The 20,102-nt window shown below is 54.5% G+C and overlaps 8 protein-coding genes across 8 annotated transcripts; 3 read left to right on the plus strand and 5 right to left on the minus strand.

The window, feature by feature from the left end:
- Positions 1–294: 294 nt before the first annotated feature.
- PG998_010087 (uncharacterized protein) lies at positions 295–861 on the minus strand (the record flags this gene model as incomplete). Its single annotated transcript, XM_066876903.1, has 2 exons — positions 295–766; positions 842–861. 2 exons carry the CDS (start codon positions 859–861, stop codon positions 295–297), a joined length of 492 nt encoding a protein of 163 aa, XP_066729059.1.
- A 1,489-nt stretch (positions 862–2,350) lies between these two features.
- On the minus strand, positions 2,351–3,369 carry PG998_010088 (uncharacterized protein; the record flags this gene model as incomplete). Its single annotated transcript, XM_066876904.1, has 3 exons — positions 2,351–2,403; positions 2,542–2,891; positions 2,945–3,369. The coding sequence occupies 3 exons, from the start codon at positions 3,367–3,369 to the stop codon at positions 2,351–2,353; spliced, it is 828 nt and encodes a 275-aa protein (XP_066729060.1).
- A 1,202-nt stretch (positions 3,370–4,571) lies between these two features.
- Positions 4,572–5,288, plus strand: PG998_010089 (transcription initiation factor IID- TAF10 subunit; the record flags this gene model as incomplete). The annotated part of the gene is made up of 2 exons (XM_066876905.1): positions 4,572–4,757; positions 4,860–5,288. 2 exons carry the CDS (start codon positions 4,572–4,574, stop codon positions 5,286–5,288), a joined length of 615 nt encoding a protein of 204 aa, XP_066729061.1.
- A 527-nt stretch (positions 5,289–5,815) lies between these two features.
- Positions 5,816–6,428, minus strand: PG998_010090 (mitochondrial 37S ribosomal protein uS19m; the record flags this gene model as incomplete). Its single annotated transcript, XM_066876906.1, has 4 exons — positions 5,816–5,846; positions 5,948–6,127; positions 6,256–6,271; positions 6,383–6,428. The coding sequence occupies 4 exons, from the start codon at positions 6,426–6,428 to the stop codon at positions 5,816–5,818; spliced, it is 273 nt and encodes a 90-aa protein (XP_066729062.1).
- Positions 6,429–9,218: 2,790 nt separating this feature from the next.
- Positions 9,219–11,682, plus strand: PG998_010091 (uncharacterized protein; the record flags this gene model as incomplete). The annotated part of the gene is made up of 3 exons (XM_066876907.1): positions 9,219–9,965; positions 10,012–10,621; positions 10,904–11,682. 3 exons carry the CDS (start codon positions 9,219–9,221, stop codon positions 11,680–11,682), a joined length of 2,136 nt encoding a protein of 711 aa, XP_066729063.1.
- A 1,103-nt stretch (positions 11,683–12,785) lies between these two features.
- PG998_010092 (ER lumen protein retaining receptor) lies at positions 12,786–13,562 on the minus strand (the record flags this gene model as incomplete). The annotated part of the gene is made up of 2 exons (XM_066876908.1): positions 12,786–13,346; positions 13,479–13,562. The coding sequence occupies 2 exons, from the start codon at positions 13,560–13,562 to the stop codon at positions 12,786–12,788; spliced, it is 645 nt and encodes a 214-aa protein (XP_066729064.1).
- A 943-nt stretch (positions 13,563–14,505) lies between these two features.
- PG998_010093 (WLM domain-containing protein) lies at positions 14,506–15,574 on the plus strand (the record flags this gene model as incomplete). The annotated part of the gene is made up of 2 exons (XM_066876909.1): positions 14,506–15,147; positions 15,200–15,574. 2 exons carry the CDS (start codon positions 14,506–14,508, stop codon positions 15,572–15,574), a joined length of 1,017 nt encoding a protein of 338 aa, XP_066729065.1.
- Positions 15,575–16,367: 793 nt separating this feature from the next.
- PG998_010094 (uncharacterized protein) lies at positions 16,368–17,339 on the minus strand (the record flags this gene model as incomplete). The annotated part of the gene is made up of 1 exon (XM_066876910.1): positions 16,368–17,339. One exon carries the CDS (start codon positions 17,337–17,339, stop codon positions 16,368–16,370), a length of 972 nt encoding a protein of 323 aa, XP_066729066.1.
- Positions 17,340–20,102: the final 2,763 nt, after the last annotated feature.

A 20,102-nucleotide genomic window follows, 5' to 3' on the forward strand; every position in this document is an offset into this window, starting at 1 on the left:
TGGTGGTAAATTGGGGATGACAGGTCTCCTTTGCGCCAGTTGTGAAAAGCTCCTGCCTGATGTGGCGTCGGGCCAACATCATATATATATCAATTTCTTCATCTAGGCGAAAATGGCACTTACAGATTACATTGGCGGACTATTATCATCCTCAGACTCATAACTATATTACTTGACAGGGACTTGACTCCTACTGATAACTGAGACCATTTCTTCTTTTATTAAAATTTACTACCCTACGTTTATGGGACTCTGCTGCCAGGGCCTATAGAGTCATGCAAATGATTCCCGTAGTTAGAACGCCGTTCTCCTTCCTTCAGCCACCTGCCGCCTATATTCGTAAAGCTTCTCCTTTCCCTGCCGCGCCCGCTCCAGGACTCCGCCCAACCCATAACCTTCGAAATCTCGGCAGATGGGACAGACGTCGCAGAGCCACTCCTGGCGGTCCTCGGCCGGCTGCGCTTCCCAGGCCTCAAAATACCGATCCCCATCGTCGCAGTCGTACCAGATATCGCCGTCGTCGTCCATCTCCGCTCGATAGCCTGCATGTTGGAGGCCGTCGCAGAGGGCACGCACCATGGGGAACCGTGAAAGCTGTCTGCGGCCTTCTTCGGTCGAGGTGTGATGGTAGAACCGTGTCGCATTCTTGAAAAATAGATCCTCCTCATATGTATCAGTATCGGATGTCGACGGGTCCGTATCAATAAATGATGAAGCCGCCGTTGAAGGTGGTTGTGAACAGACTTCGTCGTCATCGGAATCAAGCCTATAGATAAACTTCCAATCAACTTCTGGAGTGTCCGAGGGAAAGAAAACTGGATTTTGCATTCAATATACGTACCTTCCAGTGATTGCACCCATGGCATCCCATTCGAATCTCCAACTTGGGGTCTTGCCCTCTGATATTTCCATTTCAGAATTTGATTCGGCTTTGTAATTTCGTATCGCCCACCGACTGCGTAAAGCGTGATAATGAGTACACCATATCCTGGCGACATCAGAGGCCCGCATTTGAGCTAGTCGGTCGAACCAGTTCGGGATATTGGGCCAATAATCATTGTCTGAAGGAACGGTGGTGAAAACTTCAAAAGGATCTGACCCATGGAATAGCAGATGAGTGATTGATCCCTCAAACCAGATGTATTGAAAGTGGTTCGTCTTCCTTACTATGTCGTTCTCGGCGTCGCAAGCGTTTGTGATTACTTTTCCCCAGGAATCCAACCCACACCACTCGTGGCCCAGAGGATCGGCGCCGTTGAGCAAAAGATAATGACCTGCTTCACTGGCATGGGCGTCGTGAAACCCCGTTCGATAGAGTGGCGGGCCGCCCCACGTCCCATTGCACACATTAGGGTCTGCACCACACTCGAGTAGTATACTTATCCCTTCCACCCACTCACATTGGGCTGCCCAACTAAGAGGTGACATGTTTGTTGTGATGTTGGGATCGATGTCCGCGATGACTAGAGCGTATAAAACCAGATCCATATTACAGTGTCGACATGCGCCAAAAAGTAGATTGTCTGAAGGCTCGTCGGGTTTCCAGTCCGAAAACCCTGAGGAGGCTAGTAGTCGGAACTTCCAAAGCAATGCTCTTCCACTTCGCTCATCAAACAAGCCGGCTAAATTTGTTGACAAGGAATCAATGTCGACTTGACGGGTCAGCATCACTTGAACAGCATCTGCCAGGCCATCCCTGAACGCACATGCAAACGCCGAGCTACGAATGCGCTGATCAGCCAAGATTGTGTTAAAATTTCGTGTCAATGCTCACCGTTTCATGCTGCTTCTTCCGCCCGAGGGATTGGGGTCGCAACCTTGATCTAGAAGGAACTCTAGCAGCTGCTGGCCGCCTTTGTTGAACTTCTTTCGCGTAGTAACTATATTTTTGTTGATCTCTCTACCACGAACAACGTGCTTTCTATATTTTAGCCTGAAGCAAGTTGGAATGTTTAAGAAAGACGGAGTTACATCAACATACCTCAAGTAATCCACCAACAGTTTCGTCCACATCGCGTATGCTAGCCTGACCTGTTTCTAGCAGGTACCGTACCTCCCAAGGTCGTATGTATGACAAGCGCGAAAGATCGGACTGTCCTTAGAGCGCAGATAGGAGACAGTCAAGTTCGACGTGAAAGAAGGACTCAGTACCCAAGAGCGCAAGAGAAAGTGTATGCGAAGCTCAAATTGTAGTAGACATATGCCAACAAGTTTGTAACGCGCGCCTAGCTGAACAGTGGCTTTTCGTGACATGCGTTTCGAGGATAGGATAACACTTCCTCTAACGCTGTAGGCTGCTCGATTGGGATTGCTTGGGTGGTCATCATTCTCGAAAGAAGCAACATAGAGGCTAAGTGACCTCCTGGAATCGTACTGGCTCAACATGAGACGTAGATCGAAATCCTGGAATAATGTGCAGTCAGGATATGCGACCTGCCTCAACATTCGACTGGGCGGTGGGACACCTGGTACTTGATTCTCAGATACCTAATAATCATAAGCCATTAAACAGAAGCATGCTTGTGACATTGAACCCCATACTCACTCTTAGCTGTTGGATCTCTCCCAAGAGCCGATTCTCCATATCATTGAAGGAGTGCTGCATTGTGGACTGTGTCGGTAGCTGTCGGACCTCTCCCGAGATCATGTTCTTCATATCATCAAATGAGTTCTGCATTGTGGATTGTGTCGATAAATGCCGGATTTCTCTTGAGACCCAGCCCTTCATATCATCAAAGGAGGGCTGAATTGTTGACTGTGTCGCTAACTGCTGGATCTCTCCCGAGAACCAGCTCTTCATATTGTCAAAAGAGGGCTGCATTTTGGACTGGATCGAAGCCTGCCCTGCAGACAGAAGTACCAGGGAATGATGGTTCATGGACGAGATTCGGCTGTATTGTGTGAGAGATCATCGCTTACGGTCATCTATCTTGGGTTTACTCACATCGAGATAATATGTAGTAGAATATCCAGCTCCGATTCGGCGGACTGCGCTTCATGAAGAAATCGCTGTGCCCTCCTTTTGTCCAGAGTGGCCCATTGCAACCTATTTCGTATGCTTCCCGCAGATTGAGAATCATTGATACTCTTGATGCGTTCCAGCGAGTCCAAGGCTCTCTTAAGGCCGAAAAAGAGAAATGCCCGGTGCTCTGGGAGAAGAAGTACCTGGCTCTCTGGCTCTGGTGACTGTACCACCGCCGTTTCGAGCTCCGTGATGAGCAACTGGAGCCGTTTGAGCTTGAAGCTCAGGTTAGAAATTTGTGCTGGAGCTTGGAAGAAAGACTTCACGAGATCGTTTGCCAGCTTCCCCGCTTGCAGACACATTACCGCTAGCTGGGCAATGGCAGCAGCTGAGCCGACTGCCTCCATAGTCGTTTTAAACTACAAAGAAACAGAGAGCTTCTTCGAGAAAGGGAGCGATGGTGGAACACGGACGTGAAAGTAAAACTAGTGTGAAGCGAGTTCAGGCAGGACTGAGCGGAGGATGTAATTGCCAGGGCTTGCTTCCGCCACAATATAGCTATTTCAGCCCCCACGAGTTGCGAGAAAACGAATCGAAGGATAATCCAGAAATATGCCTGGGACTCTGCCTAAAGTGGTGCAACACACCATTAGCTTAGCATTTGTCAATGAAAAGTGTGAGCTGTCGGGCCCGGATAATATGGCGGGCTTGATCAGATGTAAGCTGCGACCAGCCCAGCCTTTCGACATTTGAAACTGCCGTTTTTCTTTCTCGACTTCTACGGCTTGCTCCATCCCACCTCCGAACAGTCGGTTAGGCAAGGATAGTGACTACAATGCCTTGTAGGCTGACCGCGGGCTCGTTGGTAGGCCGCAAGCGGGGAAAGGCTGATTTCTGACGTGGCTGCGCTGACAGCCAATCCAATCGGTACATTTGCCAAGTTGCTGGTGTGGTCGCACAGTACCATGCCGGGTTGCCCTACTCTGATCTAATGCCGCAGTCCCTTTTCCACGCTGTTCGTGCAGTCGGCATCGCCCTGTATGCCAGGGTGCTCATTCAATAGATCTGTATCATGTGCAACTCGATCCCTTCTTTTGTTGGATCTTCGGATGCTGGTACTTCAAGATATATACATGTCGAGCTTGCATTCGAGTTAGGATATGAAGGGTACTTATAAGGGACTGTGTCTTATACGTTGAAGTCGTAATTAGAAACAGGCCAACAGCCACATAAGCCCCACAAAAGGTAACAATGGACAATACGCCCCACCTGCCACCATTTCTGTGGCTTTCCCCAGCTCCATGCCAAATGCCTACAACAACAACTTCATAACGCATTGTCAACCCAGACGTCCATATTGAAAAGCGCTTCACTTTACCACCTGTTCACAAGAATTACAACAGACCGCATCAATCTCTGGCAATCAATCATCAAACTCGCGATCCTGCCCACCAACCGGAATCACACCAAGTTTCTCACGTGACCTGCTTACATCATCCAGTGAGGTCAGTCCTAGCTTCGGCCGCGGCAGCTCAACCGCCCAATTCCATTCATTCAGCGTGCTGACCGAAACTGACAGGGAAGCGCAAGCACAGAGCAAAAAGTCAAGATGACGAGCGCTCCCACCGAGAACACCCTCCCGGTGCCTGCCACCAACACCAACAACAACAATGAGGCCCAGGCGGCTGAAGAGGAGGAGGAGATGAATCCAGAGCCCCAGGAGGCCAAGATGCCGACGCGGCGCGACATCTCGCTGAAGGAGTTCTTGAACAAGATGGACGACTATGCGCCAATCGTGAGTCTCTACCCACCCACCCGCCTTCCCCCATATCGCGCATTCAATCTATCTCAGTTGTCAGGCTTGCTAACCTTTGCGCCCGTCGCCGTTCTTTCACAGATCCCCGACGCCGTGACCAACTACTACATGACGCGCGCGGGCCTGCCTCCGCCGCCACAGACCGACCAGCGCCTGGCGCGCCTGCTGGCGCTGGCAACCCAGAAGTTCGTCGCCGACATCGCGGCCGACGCCTACCAGTACAGCCGGATCCGCGCCTCCAACACGAGCGCCAACAACCCCATGGGCAACCTCGGCGCGGCGGCAGGCATCCCCATCCCGGGCCAAGCAGCGGGCGGCGGTGGCGGTGGCGCCGGAGCAGGTTCAAAAGTCGACCAGTCCCGTGGCGCACCTCTCGGAATACAGCGCGCGGGTTATGGTGGTGGTGGCCAGGGCGGCTCGCAGAACCGCACCGTGCTCACCATGGAGGACCTCGGCATGGCCGTCGGCGAGTACGGCGTCAACGTCAAGCGCAGCGAGTTCTACAGGTGATCCAAAACACAAGGCATGGGCAACGAAAGCGATTCACCGTCCACCGCCGTTTCTTTCACACTACGGGACGATAAGAACTTGGCGGAACTCGATTCAGATGCGGCGGGACAGGGCAAAACAGGCACACAGATTGCAAGTCATAATTTGGGTCATGGGTTTTGGCGTTTACGGTTACGGCACGAAACAGAGTCTTTTTGGGGGCATTTTTGGCAGGGCTAGCGAAGCCTCTTCTCTTTCGAGGTCTAGACTGGAGCAGATACGTTTACCAGTCAAAGAAGGGGAGAGATCCATCCATGACGGGATAGAGATCTTGCTTTTTGGACCTTCTGTACATATTACTGTAAAACATTCCCCAACAACGATACCACGGCAAATCGCACGGGCTTGCTCCCTCTTGCCTATTCGTACGTACAAATGCGGGTTTCCGTACAGTCGTAATTCTGGCGTGAAATGCATCTTTGCCTCCTACGCCATGGTATATGCTCTTCTTTTATGGTCTTCCTCGGCTACGTCCGTAGCTTTCAAGCCTATTTCTTCCAAACGAAAGGCTTCCGCGTCCTGTGAGCGTGTTGGAAACGGGTTAGCAAATGGACTAAGTGCGCCCTCCAAGCCCGTCCTGTCGTTCCTGGAGAAGCCCCCAAGACAAGGAAGAAACCTACGTCGAGAACTCTCCAAGCTTGTGGCCGACCATGTCCTCGGTGATGGTCACGTCGTTGTAAATTTTGCCGTTGTGCACCTGGAAATGGAGACCGACGAAGCTGGGCAGGATGGTCGCGGACCGGGCCTGAGTCCTGATGGGCTTAATCCGTTGGCCAGGCACGGGGCGCGTGATCGGCAGACTGGTTTGGTTGCACAATTACATGGTCAGCCTGATGTTTCCCTCTTTCTCTCTCTCGCTCTCTCGCCAAATCGGTCGCTAGGGGGTGGTGGCGGCGGGGTTTTTCGAGGCGGGCTGGGCTTTTCTTACGGGACAATGTGAGGTCCTGTTTTTTGCGCATGAGTGTTAGCGTTTTTCTCGGGCGCTTTCTTCCCTTATGGTTGGGAGTGGGAGGCGTCGCAATGGGTGTGTGCGATCATGGATGGGTTGAACTTACCTTTCCACACGGATCGGCCTTTCAGTAGACACCTGGTGGGCTGCATCTTGAGGTATGTGCGTAAGTGCCTTGGGAGAACGAACTTCGTGATAACTTCGCGGCGGCGGCAGCTCGATTGGCCTCGAGGCTAAACTAAAGCTGGATGGATCAATTGGAAGTGTTCAGCCACATGAGGCTTGTCAGCAGCAGCCGTGAAAACGGCTTTTTGGCCAAGGGCGCTAAGCCACACCTGTACCTGTACCTAGCTGCATTTCATTTCTAAGGGGGGGGCCAGAGGTATGTTTCAGGTTTTCCGCACTCTTAAGAATTGGGACCTTTGCGACAGCATCTACAACCGAGAGATGATGTCGCGTCTTGGCTCTCTGTTCTCTTACCCGCCTCGATGGGCTCCCTCAATCAGGTTAACTTCTAGGTGATATATTTCATCTAGTACTCTATCGATCTGCCCACCTTTTTGATACACCAATGCCCTCATGTCCGTCTGATGGGGCGAATAGTCGATGATGTACATCCTACACTGCAACTGCAAGATTGGTTTGCGATTCCGTTAAACTCTTGGGCCTGCATCTTGTTCGGTACCTGATCGATCACCGTTACTTGGATCGTGGAGAAATTAGCGGTTAATAATTTTCCGAAGTCCACTTCCCTTCCCTTGGTTGGTGGGACTTTGTTATCGTATGCATTCCAGCAGCAGCGCCTATCCAACCGCGCTGGTCTGAAACAACTACCACTGAAATCTCCTTTCGGTTTTTGAGTGACCTGCGACACGACCCCAATGAAGCCTCGGAGATTCGACATTTGTCACGACTGGATCTCGTGCCCCGGTTGTCTGCGAGGGACATACCAGATTCAGGCCAAACCATCCATGGGTCGCCGCGAGTACCCAGAAGTGGGCATATTACTGTCTTCATGTTTCATCGCCAATGTAGACTGAGTGCTGGCTCGATGTTGACGACGCTAACTTACTGCACGTAAAATTCCAGTAAATAGATGGATCATTCGTTTCATCCACACTGATGTTTCGCAGACCCTGGAGAGACTGAGGCATCCGCCACCATTTAACACAACTAAGGAGACAAACTGGTGTGATACCAATCTGGAGAATTGTTGAGGAATAGCATGGTCGCCAGGCCCCGCAGCCGGTGGGCACATCAAAGACTGCCAGACGGTCAAGCAGTCCACAAACAGGCTGTCTTTTGCTGCTTCAATTGAAAGGAACAAAACGAAACCGGAAGCGACAGCTTTAATGGAACTGCTATCGTTTCTGCCAACCGTCTATTTGTTTGCTATTGAGTTTTCCCCCCTAACACATACCCACAGTGGCGGCGAGGACGTCGACGGCGCTGTCCCCGGGACTGGCCTCATCAAGGTCGAGGGAACCGATGTTGTGTTTCCGACACTCTTAACAAGCGGAATTATAAGGTACGTACGGAGTCGTGCACATGGTTATGTATCGGGTGTCAATTCGGTTGACAGCCATCTGTCATCTGAGTGCATACCTGATACCTACTATGTAAGCTACTTTTGGCAACCGGGCCGGCATCGATGTTCCATTGGTAAGATTGGTATCTGCCTGCAGGACGTGCTCCTGAGGCCACAGGGGGTCGGCCAGGCGGCCTAGATAAAGGACCCGGATACAGCAAATAAGTCTATTTGTTATTTCCACGTCACACTTTCTTCTGGAACAAACAAGGGGCCCCCGCTAACGGTAACTTGCATCGGCGATGGGCGATCATATCGTCAACGATGCCACGATGCTTCATGAGCCACATCCATCCACAAAGGGTACGGTGACCGGTAACGCAGCGGGCTATTGTTTCTGGCAATGTTTCGAACCATCTGGGGTGTTGACAAGGTGCGAAACCCGTCTACGGCTTCGCTGCTCATTTGCTCTTCTCGTGGCTCTACAGACCGCTCCAAAGACGTTATCTCGTGATCTACACGCGCCAGCTGGTGTTTGGTGAGTGAGTCAGTACGCGCGCGCACACTCGAGTGTCATGTACGACCTACATTAAACCTGCCACCAAATTTTTCAACAAAAGCTGGAGTGCACTGCCTGCTCTCCTGAGCTTTGGGATCATCAGATGGACTTGAGACTGAAGCCTGATACGATGTTTGCAGTCGCGCTGTTTTACCACCCTGGTCTTGAGGATCGTCTTCCGTCGATCTAGCGAATCAGGATGGGTTGCGGCTCCAACAACGTTACTTTTATCCCGACTTCCAGGGCCCGTGCCCTTGGACGACCAACTTCCCTTGCCGCCAATCAACTGCCCATCCCACCTCCACTACGACCCCCTTCGGAGCTTTATCGTGTAAGTCGCCCAAGCCATCGGGGTGCCTGTGGACCTTTGCGGCCCCACGCGACGCATGCCGCTCCAGGATGTCGCAATAGTATGACCCATAGGAAAGAGGCCTTTTTCCTCCCCTGGCGGCCATGTGTACCAATATGAAAGCTGCTATTGACGGAGGAAGCCGCTTTTATCCCAGCAAGTCGAGGCCTCTGCGTCAAAGTTCCGCTGTGGCCGCCAAGTTGCGGCAGAGCCGTCATCCGTGTCGAGTATCACCAGAGACTTGGGACCACACAACTTGGGATGGAGGTATGATAAGGGGAAACAGTTGCCATGTTTGCCCACTACCTAGTCCTGGCCTCCCCTTTGCTTCCTTTCTTCTCGTTTGCCCAACACACCCAGTTTCGATCATTGTTTGTTGTTTCGCTGGCATTGGTGTTGCGATTGGTTGCAGGACAAAACGACCACTGTGCTGGAATTCTGCCAGAAGAGCATGGACAAACGGAGCTAAAACCTCACCACCATCTTCCTAACTCGATTTCCCAACCATGGCTCGAGTCACCACGATACTCGCCATGTCTCTGGTGGCGGTGACGGCGTTGGCGAGCGGCAACAACGACTTCATCAGTGGTGGCGCCTCCATCGAAGAAAACGAGTCTGGACTAGAGGGACTCCGGCAGTCTGTTACTCGGAGCATATTCGACGCTGAAGCCGTGGTGGGAAAGGCCCTGTATCAGCAACCACAAAACCTAGGCGGGACGAGTGTCGCTACTATAGCAGCATCGATCACGCCGGCGCCCACAGCAATTCTGAAGAGTCGACAGTTGCCAGCCCCGCCCAACCCAGGAGGTGGGAGAAATAACCCGCCTCCAAGCCCAGATACGGGCAGTGCGCAATCGGCGTTGGCGTCTCTTTCGGCGCAGTCATCCGCCGACGTCGCCAGAGCTTCATCTGCGGGATTCGAGTCGGGAAGTGCAGTAGCAGCTGCTCAAGCTTCAAGCCAAATAGCGAGTATTAGCGCCAGTCTCGCGGCCAGCCTCTCGAGTGCTATCGCGTCTATAACGGCAACAGCTACACCGGCCCAGCAGCTACCGCCGACGACGGTGACAGTAACGCAAACGGTCAACCCAACAGTGGCGCCGGGCCAGCAGCTTCCAACAACAGTGACGGTGACGCAAATACAAACACAAATACAAACGCAGACGCAGATACAGACGCAGACGCAGTTACAAACAGTAAATCCATCTCTGACATCGACTCCGGCATCCACCACCGTGACGATGAACGAAGCCCAGGTAGGTGACAGCCATCCTAATCATGAGACCAGACTAACTTATCAAGTCGACCAAGTCTGACTTGTTGCCGATACTGCCCACAACGTCGAACGCACTCGTCTCGGATCCAACAAAGAACCCCAACCAAGTGGACCTTACAGTCGGCCAGCTAGCCGCCGTGATAATAGGGACCATCATTGCGACCGCCTTGGGGGCGGTGTTCCTCACTCTACTCTTCACGCGTTACGCCAAACGCCGGAAGGCGGCCCGGCAGGTTTACACCTTCGGTCCGGACGATTCAGGCTCTCAAACAGCTTTACGGACAGCGTATATCGGGAATGAAAAGAGCAGCCCCCTACCACCCACGGAACAGCATCCGGCGGTTCGAACAAAGCCGCTCGCACCAGAATCGTCTCAGTCGTCACGACGTACTAGCGCCTACGACAAGCGGCCTTCAGCTGGCGGAGAAATGGCCGGGTTTGGCTTTGGGTCGTTTAACTGGTCGAATGTTCGCAATTCCATCTTCGGTGGCTCCAGATCGCAGGGACCCCGACCGGACTCGCAACAGGTGGAGGTCCGAACAGCTCACAAAAGGACTATCAGCAACGGAAGCAAACCCCGGCTGATCCGACTAGGCAGCCGTGACGACAGGCTAATGCCGGTAAGCGAAGGGTCTCGTGAGTCGTCAGCCGGCGTTCCAAGTCCGTCTGGCCAACTGAACCTGCCCTCTGGTCCGCCATCGAGGCAACCCTCCGCTTCGCCGCTGAACCTTAACCCGCCCAATGCCCCCTTTTCGGCACCCCTCGGGCGATGCCGTGTCTTGGGGGTCCTGGGGCGCCATGGTTCAAGAGCCTCAACCCGACGGTCACATGGCGGTGCTTCTGAAGGAGCCGCCGCGCCACCAGCATAACCTCTCGACTTCTACCGGTGGATCCTCGAAGATCATGGACGCGAGCCAGCTGGCGGCGGTGATGGCGGCGGACGGCACCATGGAACCCCCGCTGCCCACCCGCCAGCCCAGCAAGCACGAGCGGCGCCCCTCGTCTGGCACGCTAGGGGTTATGGACGGCGGATCTTCTTCGTCCAGCGGCAGCCGGCTCGAGGGCCCGCAGAGCATGTCGTATCCCCTCCCGGCATTCGCGCAGTACGAGCAGCAGCAGGATCTGGAGCAGCACATGGCGCCCCAGAGGAGCTACTGGTCGCCGACGGACACGACGACGCTGGACACTGGCAGCCTGTCGCCCATCTCGTCCATCGGCGCCCTCAAGGCGTTTCCGCAGGGCTCGGACAGGGACCGCCGCAGCGCGCACGGGCGCGTGCAGTCCCTGTCGTCGTCGTCGTCGCGGTACTCGACGACGACCAGCGGCGGCGCCGGGCTGGGGAGGAACCCGAGCCAGCGCAGCGTCGACAGCAGCCACCGCCGCTCGGCGTCGGTCAACTCGTTCCTGCTGACCTCGTCGACCATCCACACCAACGGCGCCACCTTCAGCCTGTTTGCCGCGCCCCACCACGACGGCGCCGGCGACTGGCCGCCGCCGCCGGTGCCGTCGCGCTCCTACTCCAGCGGCTCGTCGTCGTCGTCGCGGGCGGCGAGAAACCCCGTCCCCCGCGCCATCTCGGCCGTCGCGCCGCCCATGCCGCCGCTGGCCTTGGGGGCCTGCCCACGCCGCCGCCACCGCCGCTGCCTAGGGGCAACAGCACCCGCAGAGGCCCTCAGCGGGGCTCTGATATGGTGTAGTGGCGGCGGCACGTGGATGAGACGCCCCCTTCACAGACACGCACGCATAAAGACGCTGCACAGTTGCATACAAGTTCGCGGTACCTGTATATATAGCATATACACGTATATAACCCCAAACACCTGCCCAACCACCCTAAGCGGTGGTTTCTGCTACACCAGGGAAGTCGCAGAGAGGGACAGAGGGAAAAGACTCCACAACACATTAAAAACTATAATTATATCATATACCCAATACCCAGAAGCATTTCAAGAACGGAGGAGAGAGCCTGGTTGCAAATCCTCTTGATGGTTTTTCCTTGGTCCTATCATCCCTCTCCGTCGCTCGATTCTCCATCCGTTTCAACATCTTTATGAAAATCCCATGTATTTATTTACCGCCCCATGTATGTATCATATAGCATGACCGTTGTCTATACGAAAGTTACGATTATCCTTAGCTGCTACTGGCTTACCTTTCGAAGATGCACTTTGATAGAACGACACTGAAAAACACACACGACGATATATCAAGTATTGTGGTTCTTTTCAAAGTAGGTAATATACCAGATAACAAAAGGCATGTGTATTCTTTCTTTCCCGTCGCTGCCCCAATCATGTCACACATCGCCATTCATTATTTCCTAACGCCGACCAATGCAGTTGGGGGAAACAAGCCTAGATATTCTAATGACTCTTCTCTCATCTCTCATCTTCGTACATCCCGATCCGCCGATTGTCACAGCCAGCTAGATAGACAGAGCCGACCAATGACATAGGTCGTTCCAGACGTTCTCTTCCGGCTGTCGAGCGATCCGGGAGAAGAAGCATAAAGGAATTCGTCTCTCTTTAAGCTTGGATACGAAACACGCCTGTCGGTCCTGACACGTAAGGGGCGGGATCGCATCCGAAAACTCAGTGTGAATTAAGCTTCTGGCAACCCCCTCTAGATTTTGCTGGGAGCCCTCCAATTGAGCCCGAACGAAGCCCGCTGTTCCGACTATTTGAGAAGGACGAAGAAAACAACGGCACATTACAACCCCCAGCGCGCGGAATTGCTCTTGCACCGGTTGCTTTCTCCTCCCTTTTTTCCGACTCCCCACGTAAGCAGACCACCAAGCCCTTTAGACGGGCAGCTTGAACTTGCGGCCCTTCATGACCTTGGTGTAGTAGATCCAGAAGAAGTCGCTGTAGAGGACGGTCTGGATGATGCCGGCGACGATAGCGATCCAGTCGACGTGGTGCTTGGGCTCGGTGAAGTAGCGCCAGACCCAGTTGGGGATGTAGAGGGCGCGGTAGAGGCCGAGGGCGAAGAGGTAGTGGGTGGTGATGGTCTCAGCCTCGCCGGTGCGCTGCAGCATGAAGAGCTGGGGCAGGATGGCGACGGCCTCGAGCCAGATGCTGAAGGCCCAGAGCATCTCGGAGAAGGTCCACTTGTAGGGGATGAGCACCGCCAGCACCGCGGCGCCGCCCAGCAGGTACTGCACCCGGAACGTGTCGAGGTTCGGGTCGTGCGTCGGCTTGTACTTGGTCGTCATCAGGTACACGATGTAGCCCTGCGCGCCGATGAAGAGGATCTTGAAGATGAGGTTGTAGATGGAGGTCGTGACGAAGATGTCCAGGTACCGCGTGACGTACACGAGCAGGTACAGTGCTTGGGATTTAAACGAGATGCCGGTGCAACCCTGTGTACCGACAGAGGCGAGACGCCCGATTGATTAGCTCGAGTGTCTCGTCAATTGCCCCGGATGATGCCGTCGGGTGTCCGTTGTGCGCACACAAGCTCCTCCAAAGTAGGCGGACGGGGGAATACGTACATTGAGTTCGGTCATCTTGTGCAGTAATATCAAAATAGAGGCCAAATGGGAGAAGTCTCCGGCGACTCGAAAGAGGTTCAACATGATGGGCTGTGGTGTTTGGGTCGAAGCTAGGGTGTGGCAGCTTCAAGATTTGGTTGGAGATCGTCGTCTCTTTTTTTGGGTGGTTGTTCGAGCTTCGAAGGATGGGGTGGTGGTTTAATGCTGCCAAGCGCAGCACTTCGGGAGGGAAATCAACGTTGGCAGAGGTTGCGATATGATCGACTCGATGGGAGCGGTGTTGTTGTTCGTGGACGGGATCCAAACAAGTACAATTGTATCAGAAGAAAATGAAGAAACAACAGCTCAAGTTTCCATGTTCAGCGAGGCAAGCAAAGCACAAGCTAAAGAGGACACGACGCGACAGGGCTCTAATTGGTGTCTCGATCCCTGCTAGGTCTGTGGCTTGACGACTTTGACACTTTGCACGCTCTGGCGTAAGCAGCCGTACAGGTAGTGGTACAGGTACCGACGGCGCTAGGGGAGCTGAGAGGGTACCTGGAGCGCATTAGCCACACTCCGTTGGCGGGCATGCCTAATGCTTGCTTACTGACCATCTTTCCCCTGTAGATCTGGAATGCTTGCGCAATGATCCGCTAGCGGGCGCTATTTTTGGGCGTCGCCGCCGTGGCAGTTCCGTGGTTCATGGCCCACTGGCAATTGACTGGACACAGCGTCTGACGTATTACAAATGCTGCCTTCGTGAATCTTCTTGCCTTCATCGTATTTCGGTCATGCATTTCCTAAGGCCTCGAGCCTCGCCACGGCGCTATTGTTTCTTGTTTGCTTAATAACCCGAGAAGGGTGCTGCTTTTTTGGGCTTACCACTACCTAATATTTGCTTCTTCAATCCGATTTACATCAAAGCCATCTCTCCTTGATACTGCATCCACCATCTGACTTGCATCAATCGCCTCGACCCACCGTAGCCATCTCCCTTGATCGCAGCAAGGAGCACATTGCAGAAACCGAACGGGACGCCGTCGCGATGGCCGACCAAGATACTCACAATGCGCCGACATCGCTAACGAATGAAGATGTCATCGAAATCACCTTAACCCACGGCGGCTCGTCCCACACCATCCTACTGCCCCGCGATGCCACCATCACCGACCTGTCGACAGCCGTTGAGACCGACCTCTCCATACCCGTCCACAACCAGAAGTTCCTAGTCCCGAAGCTGGGCCTTCAGAAGCCGCCATTTAAAGACCCTCAATTACCCGCTGCCCAGCTCGCAGGCAAGAAGATTACCCTTATGGGTACGACCGCATCGGGTGTCGCGTCCCTCGCCGCCGCCTCGGCCACCGCCTCGGAAGCCGTCGCCAAGCGCGAGGCCGCCCTCGCGCACCAGCGTCGCCACCAGCCAAAGGCCTTCACGACGGCCGCGACGACGACAGTCGAAACAACGTACACGTTCATGGCGATCCGGCCGCTGCCGCACCTGCCGCACCCGGAGCGGTCGCAGCGGTTCCTGGAGCGGCTCAAGGCGGACCCGGGCATCGTGGCGGCGATGCGGCGGCACAAGTTCCGGGTGGGCCTGCTGACGGAGATGGACCCGCTGTCGTACACGGAGGCGACGCACGAGGGCACGACGCGGATCCTGGGGCTGAACCGCAACCGGGGCGAGGCCGTCGAGCTGCGCCTGCGCACCGACGCCCTACGACGGCTACCGCGACTACAAGACGATCCGCAACACACTCTGCCACGAGCTCGCCCACAACATCCACTCGGACCACGACCGCGCCTTCTGGGACCTGTGCCACGAGATCGAGCGCGAGGTCGCCCGCGCCGACTGGCGCAAGAACGGCCGCAGCGTCGGCGGCGACGACGGGGCCGAGGCCTACAAGCCCAGCGAGGAGGTCGCGTACGACCACGGCGGCTGGACGGGGGGCGAGTTCGTGCTCGGCGGCGGCGCTAATGGTGTTGGGGGTCCCGCGCTTAGTCGCCGCGAGATCATCGCGAAGGCGACCGAGGAGCGCATGAAGAAGATGAACAATGACGGGATGGACGGTGGCAAGCCCAGAGGTGCTGGCGCCGGCGAAGGTCCATCCTCTTAAGCGGCCGTTTCTTGAGCACTGGCAACCGCTAAATAGCGCGTGACATTAGTTTTGGGTGTGCTGCATTTTTGGAATTGGGAATTGGATTTCTACATTGCGTCGGCGTTCTATGGCATAGAGGTGGTTCCCATTCGCGGGAGGTCAGACTCGGCTCTGTGGCGTCACAACCCCCATCATTTCTCTTTCAATAGCAGGTACTCATCTGGATCGGTGGAGTTCATGCAACATACCAGGATCTGTACGCCGCGGCCGGCTGTCGAGTTAATGGGTTGAGGAAGACTTTGGTTTTGGTCCTGGTTCTACATCATCGCCACTCGTTGGATAAAACGAGAATACTGCAATCACTGCTCATACGACAGATTTCGGGCAACTAATAGAAAGTGATATTTACGCTCAGTAACCACTATGCAATTACAAATAGTGCTTTGGCTTTGCTATGCTAGTTATGCCATGCCATGCCGTGCAGATATAAACACCTCTGGTTTTCGAAGTTTTAGCCTCCCTCCTTTGCACCCCCCACCAACAGAATCAGGGATATAAGGGAAAAAACGAAAAAGCTACAAAAGAAAAACGCCGCCTTATGCAAGACTTGTATATGTGTTTATGCCGTAAAATCACCAACCTTCAAGGTAAGAAAGAAAATAATTTGTAGTAAGCCAGCCAGATTGGACGGGAGGGGGAAAGGTGTGCAAGTGTTGCGAATAGTGGAGGGAGAAACCCAGCCCCTGAACCCCTGAAGAAGCAGATCAAAGAAACCCGTGGCAGCAATTCCCCACGGAGAAGAGAAGCTTTCTTATCGTTGCAAGACGGCATCCCCCTCCTGCTCGCCCTCGATGCGCACCCACTCCTTGCGCTCCGGCCGCCACTCGTGCCCCTGCCAGACGGTGGTGCGGAGGCTCTTGGCGCCGTACTCGCCGCGCAGGATGGGGTCGAAGCCGTAGGGGACGCTGGCGGGGGCGCCCTCGAATTCGCTGCGCCGCAGCGGCCACAGCTCCGTCGTCGCGTAGTGGTGGTAGTTCTTGCAGCTCCAGACGCCGGGCGCCTTGCCGAGCGTGTCGGCGAACCGCTGCTCCATCAGCGCCGTGATGTCCACGAACATGCCGTTCGACGTGTCGATCCACCGCGCGTCGATGACGTTGAGGCCGTCGGCGCGGCCGGGCTCGCCGTGGTGCGGGTTGACGTCGAGGAGGTACTGCTTCGTTTTGCGCGGCGTCTTTGTCGCCGTCGTCGTCGTATCATTGGAAGAAGAAGAAGGCTTGGCGGACTCGGATTCGTCGTCGTATGTGTACATGTGCATGGTCCGGTTGAAGTCGCGGCCCAGCCGCGCCATGGTCGTCCCCGTGACCTGGACGTCGAGGTCGTAGTCCCACGGCATGATCTGGCCGTTCCACCACCAGCCCAGCAGGGTGCCGTGGGCGAGCCAGGTCTCGACGCGCAGCTCGTGCATGGTCTGCAGGTACGAGCGGATGAGGTGCCGCAGCTCGGCGCGGTGCGCGGCGTAGGGCACCTTGCCCCGGAAGAAGCGGGCGTCGTAGTGGCCCAGCTCGAGGCCGCCGCCGGGCTCGTGGAAGTACTTGACGGTGTGGTTGGGTGCTTGGCGGTGGTGCTGCTGGTCTTCGGTCCCTTGGTGGTATGGTGTCTCGGGGGTTGGCTGGAGCTGTTGTTGGTGTTGCGGCCTCTGCTCTTGGCGGAGCTGGCCCGGGGCGGCCGAGGCACAGGTGCTGGAGGCTAACGCGCCGAGGAGGATTTGCTTTAGAAGATACATGACTGATCGAATTGTCGAAAGGGAGAGTAAGCACACTACAAAGCCGATATCCTTGGTCTCCAGGAACCAGATGATGGCAAGGTAGTCCAGTCCTGTCTGGTGGCTTTCACAAGATATACCCGGGTGATAGGGATGGTATAGCTAGGAGCTCGACAAGAACACTACCCCGATCCTTTCGCCACGGCGAGGGAAAGCTCAGCTAGTTGTTGTTGAATTGGTCTGATGTGAATGAGGATCGGCCCCTTCCGTCACTCTGTGGTTCCTTCAACAAGAGATAACAAACACGGTTCAAGGTTCTCAGGATGGGTTATGCTTCGGCAGGGGGTATACCAGACAAGGAAAGTGGTCGCATGTACCGAAAGTCAGGACAGATGCAATGGTCCGGCGTCTTGCTCGTCGTGTCACAGTCAATGGGAGTGATTGCCAAGGAACTTCGGCATCAAGAAACGATCGGCCAACTCTTCCATATAAGTCTCGAGCATAAGACTTCTTTTGCCCGTCTGTCCCTACCACTTAAGCCCCGTCCCCCCCGATTCGTAATCTGTGGACAGTGGCCGCCATCCTACCGTAGACGCGTAACGTCTCTAGGGGAAGCAGCTCACGCAGGTAGGACATCACCCTCGAAGGGAGATGACCAGGCCCGGGAACCCGGCACAGAGTATCCCTCGTGGTGTTGGCGCCTCAAGCACTAGTACGCGCGGGCGTTCACGCCCGCTGCTTGTTCCCAACCCTTCGGGCCACCATGGTGTTGTTGCACTAGTTAGAAGCCACCAGCTCTAGCATTTACCAATACTAAATTTCAGCTGTGAGTACTAGCCGAGGGAACAGATGAACGAACGGTGGACGGGGTAGGTCAGTAGCACTAGAAGTGGTTCATGGAGGTAGGGAAGAGTAGACTACCTTCAATTACTTGCTTCCTCGCGTACAAGCTGCGAGCAGTCCTTCCATGAAAGGCATAATCCCCGCGAGAGGATCGCCTGGATGTCAAACGTACATGCATCTGCTTGGTGGCAGCACAGAGTGCCTGCAGTGAGACAAAGATGTTTCGACTGTCAATGTCAACAAAGCCTTCGAGACAGGACAAGCTTTTTGGGAGCGCCGCTGACGCTGGAAAAGGAAGCCGTCTAAAGCTTGTCCTTCAAGATCCACCTGAGCAACCGAAATTTCTTATCTTGCCCTCCCATGGCTGTGGATGGCTGTTCGTGAGACCGAAATAGCAACGAACAATGTGGCGCGACAATAGCAACACTAGGAGGAGAAGGGACTAGCCATGAAGTTGTAGTATTGCAAGTAGTGTCGTCGTTTCGTCTCTCCGGTTTCCACAAATCGGCAACCCGGCAAACTGGAAACCAATGAACAAGAATAGCAATACTAGTGGTGCCCTAGTCTACCCCCATCGAAGAACGGCAGGATGTCTGTCTGACAAGCAATCCATTCGCCCCCCTATCTATCCCCGAGACACGCCAAATCACTTGGCATTTCCCCAGGATCTCAAAGTTGAGCATCTGCCGTCTTGGCATGCATTACTGGATTCTGGATGGAATGAGTTCCATCAGAATTGACATGTATTCCTAGCAACAACGTTAGACCGACAGGGAGGTGATGGGTACAGTCAGTGTGGAATTGGCAGGTTGCGAGTTGCGAGGGATTGGGGAGCTGCAAGGTTTGCGACATCACGCAGCGCTGAGACACGCACACATTCTCGGCCGCGCGGCCTTCTCTCCCTCAAAACTGCAAAACCGCAAGAGAGATGGAAATGGCCCTTGGGGAACAGAAGCCAGCTGACGACGATGCCTAAGTCACTGGCTAGCTCGAATTTCCCAGCCGATAGGCGACGGCGTCGCGCTAAAAAGGCTTGTCGGGACGACGCTACATTTCAGGGGTCATAGGGGCCAACGACGCCATGGAAAAGGCGACGCGGCCTTTTTCAAGTCCTGTCCAAGGGGATGCGTTCTAAAGGCGCATCTAGAACCGTTTGGGCTGCTCGCGCTGCGATGGCTGCGGTAGGAACAAGAGCTCCCGAGACTGCGCCTCTCCAGAGTTGCGTGGGTGTCGGGAGTGGCTTGCCGACCGGCTTTCAACTGGGGATTTTGCAAATAAATATGGTGTACGACTGGCAATTGGGTGCTTGTGAGGTCTTAGGATGTCTGCTCTTGATTGTATCAGTTACTGTGGTTCTTCAGCTCCAATGCCAAGACGGGAGATCGTCTGCTTAGACCGCGGGACCGTGTTTCCACCCGACACCCGAACTCCTCACGACCAACCCCTCCCTGCTGGCCACCAATTACAGATCTCAGAACACATTGGTGTCCCAAAACCGGTATGTGCAGGATATCATTTTCTGGTGGAGCTACAGCGAAAAGAGTCAAACGAGGGCGGTTGTCGTATTTGGCGCGCTTCGGGGATTCTGCAGCACGATGGCATTTGCCGCCGCCAGTGGTACGGCGCATCAACACCCAATGACATCGTCACGAGTGGGGCATAATCCGGGGATAAGAAGAGCTGCGCCATCCACCCATCACATCATTGAAGTCATTCGGTTGGCTATTCAAGTATCAGGGGCCAATTCCCTGCTAGGCTGCCTCGTCTGGCGCCTAAAGTATAGACAGCACGAGGTATATATGATCTCTATCGACGGCTCAATATAGGTTGTTGGACTTCAACATGATCACTGGCCCTTCGAAATCTCATCCAATTTACTCACAATTTCACGGATCTGAAGCGATATTTTATCACCTTTCTGTTTTGTTCTTGAGTTGCCAT

Source organism: Apiospora kogelbergensis, assembly GCF_038363985.1.
Source record: "Apiospora kogelbergensis strain CBS 113332 chromosome Unknown utg000006l_segment0_segment0, whole genome shotgun sequence".
In the NCBI taxonomy this organism is placed as follows: Eukaryota; Fungi; Ascomycota; class Sordariomycetes; order Amphisphaeriales; family Apiosporaceae; genus Apiospora; species Apiospora kogelbergensis.